This window comes from Salmo salar, chromosome ssa04 (assembly GCF_905237065.1).
Source record: "Salmo salar chromosome ssa04, Ssal_v3.1, whole genome shotgun sequence".
In the NCBI taxonomy this organism is placed as follows: Eukaryota; Metazoa; Chordata; class Actinopteri; order Salmoniformes; family Salmonidae; genus Salmo; species Salmo salar.
Window position 1 is genome coordinate 34,372,276 of NC_059445.1, and position 8,290 is coordinate 34,380,565.

General features: G+C 45.1%; 1 protein-coding gene across 1 annotated transcript in view; it reads left to right on the top strand.

The window, feature by feature from the left end:
- adamts15a (ADAM metallopeptidase with thrombospondin type 1 motif, 15a) overlaps positions 1-8,049 on the top strand; it is a 33,757-nt gene extending 25,708 nt beyond the window's left edge. The window contains exons 6-8 of the mRNA XM_014195837.2: positions 10-185; positions 4,436-4,611; positions 4,829-8,049. Of these exons, the coding sequence (XP_014051312.1) occupies positions 10-185; positions 4,436-4,611; positions 4,829-5,630 (1,154 nt within the window). The 3' untranslated portion in view covers positions 5,631-8,049. The remainder of the gene's footprint in view (positions 1-9; positions 186-4,435; positions 4,612-4,828) is intronic.
- The last annotated feature ends 241 nt before the right edge of the window (positions 8,050-8,290 follow it).

Consider the following 8,290-nt stretch of genomic DNA (forward strand, 5'->3'; position numbering starts at 1 on the left):
CTGTCTTAGCTAAAAGTTACCGCGAGGAGCAGTGTGAGGCGTTTAATGGGTTCAGCCTCAACACCAACCGTCTTACCCCCTCTGTGGTCTGGGTCCCCAAGTACTCCGGGATCTCCCCCAAGGACAAGTGCAAGCTCATTTGCAGGGCCAACGGCACCGGATACTTCTACGTCCTTGCACCCAAGGTTAGTTAGCAACCACCTTCCTATTCTATTTTGTTTTATTCTATTCTTTATCCTCAAACCTAAGGTTAGCAGCAGGCACATTTGAAACCATGAAGACATGGTACATGTGAGCTAGAAGCAGCATTGTTAACCACTGCACGTTAGAGGTCTTCTCGGATCCCGAAATTGAGATCCGAATGGAATTGGATCCATTAAATTCCCATCCGACACCGACAGGACCAAGTCATTTTTGCTTGAGCACGCATAAAAGTACCAGGTCTGTGTGTAAATGTAAGCAATAGTTCCTCACTGTGTTTGAAAAACCTTTCCAACACTCTCCTTCTCGATAGGCGTAAGTAACCACTGCTCCTTGGTGTGAAATAGCAACATATTGCTGATCTCATTTACATTTACGTCATTTAGCAGACGCTCTTATCCAGAGCGACTTACAAGTTGGTGCATTCACCTTATGATATCCAGTGGAACAACCACTTTACAATAGTACATCTATATCTTTTTGGGGAGGGGGGGGTAGAAGGATTACTTTATCCTATCCCAGGTATTCCTTAAAGAGGTGGGGTTTCAGGTGTCTCCGGAAGGTGGTGATTGACTCCGCTGTCCTGGCGTCGTGAGGGAGCTTGTTCCACCATTGGGGTGCCAGAGCAGCGAACAGTTTTGACTGGGCTGAGCGGGAACTGTGCTTCCGCAGAGGTAGGGAGGCGAGCAGGCCAGAGGTGGATGAACGCAGTGCCCTTCTTTGGGTGTAGGGACTGATCAGAGCCTGAAGGTACGGAGGTGCTGTTCCCCTCACAGCTCCGTAGGCAAGCACCATGGTCTTGTAGCAGATGCGAGCTTCAACTGGAAGCCAGTGGAGTGTGCGGAGGAGCGGGGTGACGTGCGAGAACTTGGGAAGGTTGAACACCAGACGGGCTGCGGCGTTCTGGATGAGTTGTAAGGGTTTAATGGCACAGGCAGGGAGCCCCGCCAGCAGCGAGTTGCAGTAATCCAGACGGGAGATGACAAGTGCCTGGATTAGGACCTGCGCCGCTTCCTGTGTAAGGCAGGGTCGTACTCTGCAAATGTTGTAGAGCATGAACCTACAGGATCGGGTCACCGCCTTGATGTTAGCTGAGAACGACAGGGTGTTGTCCAGGGTCACGCCAAGGCTCTTAGCACTCTGGGAGGAGGACACAATGGAGTTTTCAACCGTGATGGCGAGATCATGGAACGGGCAGTCCTTCCCCGGGAGGAAGAGCAGCTCCGTCTTGACGAGGTTCATCTCATATCTCCAGTGGAAACATCATACAATATGCTAGCTGAACACTTCCCCCTTGGGAGGGCCCAGTTGAAACATTGTATCATGTCTGCGAGAGATCAAGAGATCAAGCCAGTCAGAGAAAGAGGCAGAGGAGAGAGATTCATGCTTTTGACTGAATCAACTGCCATGTGTAGCAAATGTGATTTATGGGGAATATTTATTTTCATCAGGATATTTTCTTCTTCAAATACAGTTTTAGATCTGTGGCGACCGAGCGTGATCCAACCCGGGATCCAAGGGTCAACTACAGAATATCTGACCTGTTCAAATATTGTGTCGGATCTCGGGTAATCGGGTTAGGGTATATCCGTGAAGACCTCTACTACACATGTCCAGACCACCTGAGATATGTTTTTGTCCAGAATTACTGAAGCATAATGTTTTGACTGGTATTTCAGATGTTACAGTACAGTATCAGTAGTAAAGGCATGAAAAGAACAATGGCAGGCAGTCAAGCATTATGAAACGATGTGACGTATTCCTGGAGCCACAGACAGCACCTCGCTGCACAAACACCCCCCCCCCACACACACACGTACATGCAGATTAACTGACCTAAGAGAGCAGCATCTTAGAAGAAAGGAATGAGGAGGGAATGTACAGAGAGAAGGAGGGCATGGAGACAAGGCTTATCTTGTTCAGATAGAGTGGTGTGGAGTGAGACAGAGCAGGAGCCCCAGTCACGGCATGGAGTTGCGGGTTCCACAGTCCACAATCTCCACTTCACATTGCCGTCACACTATCAGGCTTTCAGAGCAGGGGCAGATATGCAGAGAGACATGAAGGGGTAAGAGCTCTTACTGGTCAATGCTGGAACAGAGTTTCTGAGAACAAGTATTTTTATTTAACCCTCATGTTGTGTTCGTTTCATGTTAATTAATTCTGTGTTCCCAGTCCAAAATGACCGCCCCGTTATAGCTGATTATAAATCCATAAAAATACATATATTATCACCTAATGTTGTGTTAGATCTTTTCATCAACTTAAGTTCTTGTGAACATTACAAGTTTTGAACTTCTATTTTCTATTTATGGCCTGTAGGCCTCATTGACCTGAGCTCATACAACTTGTTTTTGAGTAAAAAAAGCATAATGTATGGATTATTTTGACTATAACAAATACTCAGATGAAACATATTGCGCTATTTATCACAGACTACTTTGTGTCAAAGTTTAACAAGGACTCTCTCCTCCTCACCAGTGTCATGATCAAAGATATGATCAAGAGCCTCCCATACAGTATGTCGTTTGGTCATTGTGCTGCCACAGAATGAATTGTGAGCAAGGCATCAAAAAGGCTTTATATACCAGAGCTGCGAGAAAAGTTCTATATATTATTGAAACAATGTTGCGAATGTTTGTGAGAATGCCAACAGGTGTGGTTCCCGTGGGGGAAAGATTCTATTGGGGAAAGGTTCCCGTTGGGGTTGCCATGGAAGCCAAGAAGGGGAGTGAGGCGTGTCTGTGTGTGTGTGTGTTCAAACACACATGCATGTGGGGGTCTGGGAGAGGAAAATGTGTCCATCTGATGAATGGGCATGTGCCTGAACTCAATTTTATACACTAATTGTAGTCTCACCCATTCATTTATAATGATCGGTCATTTTTGACCGGGAACACCACAGGTGTACAAAAGTTAAATATAACACACAAAATTTTATGAAAATCAGCTAAATGTATTTTGTGTGTTCAGATGCCCTGTGTGGACAAAGTCATGGAACCTTATGACAACAAGATTAAATTAACTATATTTTTCAGAGAGAAAACTTGTAAATCAGTCCAATTCGATTGGAACACATCAGGAGGTTTAAAAAATTGGGACTTCAATTGGGTCCCAGTTTTGACCGGGTCATGGGAAAAAGGCAGTTGAGTTCAGTTGAGGCAGTATTCACAGACACCATGTTGAGTTATCAGCTACATATTTCACCATGGCCCCGACTCTGCCGACACAGACTGTTGAGCATACTGACCTGGTCGACTGCTTCCACTCCAGACAGGCTGATCATGCGTTAGTAGGGTCAAATTCAGGGTGTGAGAACCAACTATAAGGCTGTATGTAAACTACATATTTTGCTCAGTCTAAACGTGTCTAAAACGATCACAGTAGGACAGAACAGAGCGGTATCCCACAAAACAAGCTAACCAGCTTCAGTTAGCTTCACTTTCCAGCTCAGGCTTCACCCATACTATGACAGTGGTTATGCTCCTCTGCCTGCCGCTAACTCTAGCAGGCGTTTAACTGCACTTGCATGTCGCACTTGGCTAGTCGAACAACAAACTCTTCATTGAGACAATGCTGAAATATCAGTCCATGGGCGAGTCAGTGCCACATTTTAATTTGTGCCGAAATCAAAATGATTAATGCCGTCTTTTGTGTGCGTTGGTGTGCTTATGCGGAATCTGATTGCATTGGTCCTCAACTCGCGGCTCAGTCATTTCACTCAGGGTAAGTTTGAGTTTTCCGGGAGTTAGCCTGCCCGGTGCAGGTTAGTTCTGAAGAATTCGTTGGCATAGAAATTTACCTGGCTAAAAGGTTTTCCACTTTCGTATGACCAGTTATCCCGAGTTGACCAAAGTTACCTCGCTAACTCCTCAAACCTGCTTCGATCGAATACCCCTCAGGTGTGATATTTTACATGTACAGTTTGTGAATGTCATGTAAACTAATCTCAGAGCCCAGAACTGAATTAAAAAAAAATTACATTTTATTTTACCTTTTTTTAACTCGGCAAGTCAGTTAAGAACAAATTCTTATTTAAAATGACGGCCTAGGAACAGTGGGTTAACTGCCTTGTTCAGGGGCAGAACGACAGATTTTTACCTTGTCAGCTCAGGGATTTGATCTTGCAACCTTTCGGTTACTAGTCCAACGCTCTAACCACTAGGCTACCTGCCGCTATTGATGTTGCATAACATTTGTTGAGTAATAAAATATATCTCTCTCTGTATCCCAGGTGGTGGATGGGACCCCATGTTCCCCAGACTCCTCAGCAGTGTGTGTCCAGGGGAAGTGTATCAAGGCTGGTTGTGACGGCAAGCTGGGCTCCAACAAGAAGTTTGACAAGTGTGGCATCTGTGGAGGTGACAACAAGAGTTGCAAGAAGGTGTCAGGACTCTTCACCAAACCCATGTGAGTTCTAGGACAATTTATGCAATTTCGCATAGGTGTTTAGATAACCATCTTGTAATGCATGGAAGTCGTCATTGTTTACAAGTGACACAAATTCCTATAACAGGAATGGATTGGATGAATTCCATGTAAAAGGAATGGTTTTGTTAACGTTCCTATAACTGTTTAATTACAGTGGTTTTACTGATTTATGAATGTATTCTATTTTCCCCCAAAGACACGGTTACAACTTTGTGGTTATGCTTCCGGTGGGGGCATCCAACATTGACGTACGGCAGCGCGGCTACAAGGGCCTGGTGAGTGACGACAACTACCTGGCGGTGAAGAACAGCCAGGGCCAGTACCTGCTTAACGGGAACTATGTGGTTTCTGCCGTGGAGAGGGACATCATCGTGAAGGGTAGCCTGCTGAGGTACAGCGGTACGGCCGGCCTGGCAGAGACCTTGCTGGCTGTGAAGCCGCTCCGCGAGGCCCTCACTGTGGAGGTCCTGTCTGTCGGTCAAATGACCCCTCCCCGCATCCGCTACTCCTTCTACCTGGCCCGCGAGAGCAAGGACAAGAAGAAGGAGGAACGGGCGAGGTCACATAATAGTGTTCTAGCGGAGGACATGGACGGGGGGCAGAAGGGAGGAGAAGGAGGGGATCTCCTGAGGAAGTCCTCATACATTATTGAGGGACCCATTCCAGGTAAGTGGTCCGCGGCCATGTGGGACAAGTGTTCGGTGACGTGTGGGAGAGGGGTGCAAGGGAGGCTGGTGCAGTGCCTGGGGCAGGACGGAGAGCCAGGGCTGGACTGTGACTCCATCGTGAGGCCCTCGGCCACCAGGGTGTGTGGGGACCCTTGTCCGGTGTGGGAGATTGGGGAGTGGTCGCCCTGCTCCAGGAGTTGCGGGAAAGGCTTCAAGAGGCGGCCGCTGCGCTGTACCACGCAGACGGGGCTGCAGCTGCCCCGGGACCACTGCAGTGCGGGGAAACGCAAGCCACAGGAACTGGACTTCTGTCACCTAAAGCCCTGTTAACACACCATGAACCCTCTTATTGTTCCCTCCTAGTCTACAGTACTATCCCTCCTCAATGGACTGGTGTGTTTTTCAAAAATGCATTTGACAAAGAAAAGACAAAACCAACAAGAATAAACTATCCCAATAATGATCCTGAACTTTGTTTCTGGTGTATCTGGCATCTGCCTGCAAAATGGGACAAATGTGAAGAAGATGAAGGACCCAATGTTGTTGGAAAGACAGAGAGACTGAGAGGGAGATGTGCTGTAATCTTTAGGTCATTGGTTAGTTGGTTACCGGTAACACTTTTGAAGAGCCAATATTACAGAAAGAGTTGGTGTTGTTTGTATTTTTTGTTACAATCCCAATGTATTCTAGATTGTATTCTAGAATGTCCATATGCCAGCAATCCATCCAGTTGACCTGATGAATCTGGAACCAATGCACCATCTTGTCCCTCTCTGGTGTTGTAAAGTTCAGGTTCTGTGGGACATAGCAGAACTCTTAAGTCGCTGGCGAGCCAACTGTCCACACAGATTTCTCACCTACTTATCCTGAAGCCAGACTTTGTGGAAAAATATAAAGAAAACATACAGTATGGAAAAAACATCTGCTAACTGGACCAAGATCATAATGCCCTTGTACTGCATGAGAATACTTTATACTGCAAAAATACTTATTGCTTCCCCTTTACGTCCAGAGGTAGAATAAGAATCAGGAGAAATGGTTGTACTATACAAAGTATTGTACAGAGTATTATTGCACCGGATATTACCAGTAGATACAGTATCATGGTAATTATTCCACACCTAGTTCTAGAATTAACATGTTCTTATTAGGAATTAATTTGGTAAGCATAGAATGTGATGATAGGATATCTGTTCCGTGATCCATGAAAATAATTGTTTTCCTATTGTGTTCTGCTCCTCCACGACATGAAAATATGCCTACACATTTTTTTAGCAATGACAAAAAGGGGTAGTGCAATGGGGATATTATATCTGTTTCCCTTGTGCTCCTCTTGCAAACAATACAGACGAGCAGAAATAAACCTGTACTTGGATGCAGCATCCTGTCCACAGCCAGAGCCCTAAGACATTAACTTTCTACCGAACTTTGACAGACAGCAGAACTTCAGAAACGGAAACTGTTACAGAAATAGATGCAAAAAGTGTCCTATTGGCTGCTTTATAAAAAGCCCCATACGGTAGTGTAGTCAGTCCCTAGAAGCGAACTGGGACAGGAGAAAGGAAACTCGCTACCGATGCCTCTGTAGTAGTCTGCACTCTGTCACCACCACACCAGTATGTTAGCGAGAGAGAGAGAGCTTTCAGCGATGTCATAATCCTCTAAGTTAGGCTGCGCCCAGACCCAAACTAATTTAGGCTGCGCCCCAGCCCCTGACTTCACCGGCCGTTACCACGTTGTTCAGCTCAGTTTAGCAGAGACCGATGTTGACTCAGCCTGTTGCCTGTTTGATTCTCCCTCCCTCTACACGGATTGAAGTGGATTTAACAAGTGAAACCAATAAGGGATCATAGCTTTAACCTAGATTCACCTGGCCAGTCTGTCATGAAAAGAGCAGGTGTTCATGATGTTTTGTACACTCAGTGTACACCGTCCAACAAAATGCTAACTTGCCGATACCTTCTCCCTTTCATTCTCCCTTTCCCCACCATCCCCTCCACACATGCACATGGACAGACAGTGTGTTCCAATATCTGCACTAACAGACCACAATGAATTAAGCAGTGGGTGTCGGGCGTGCATTCTTCTAAGTAGTGTGCTAGTATAGATGCAGTATTTGAACTAGTACTAGGACATTGCAAGTGTGTAAGCATCTTTATCATTGGGTTTGATTGTGTGTTCATTGTTGCCCCTATCATTCCAATTGTTGAGCCAGTGGTGCAGCTTCTGAAATCCTGTTGACGTGTTTGGCACAGTTGCCATAGCCAAGTTATTATCATTGAAATTAAATTATCTAAGTGGTATAGAAAAATGTCCTGATCTTTCTGAGACTGTTACAGAATGTGTGTTCTGTTTGAGCTCTCTGTTCCATCCTGTCCACAGCCGGAGCCCTAAGGCGAGAGGCAAGCTGTTCTTTGTACACAGTTAATGAAACCCCCTGTAATCCATTATATGCTTCTTGTTTTGGTTCTTCAGAGTGACCACATTGTCCATCTAAAAGATGGTTCCTGTATTACTTGGAATATTTTATTTGTCATTTATCTTTTGCACTTTGTACAGCAAAAGAGTGCAATGTCATGTCCTTGCATGGGCTGTCTTGTATACTATGTATACATCCATTCAGCTTTGCGCAAAATAAGTATTGTAAATACTTTTTCATGTTTTTGGGGGGGTTTTGTCTAAGCTGGCATTTTTTTTAATTGTATTTGACATCAAGATATTTATTCCAAATAAAAACATTTACACATCTGTTCACTCCCCCTCTTCCCCTCTTCAAAATATCTTTGGTTCTCACAGTCGTCCTCAGGCTTGTTGCCAACGATAAATGAAAAAGCTTCCCACTGGGCACAAACTGGTTGACTCAATGTAATTTGTCAACGTTTTATGACATGGAATCTACATACATTAGATTTGAAAAAGTCATCAATGTAAACTGTTGTTTTGGGGGTAAGATTTAAACCACAGGATTATGTCATCATGGTAAACATACA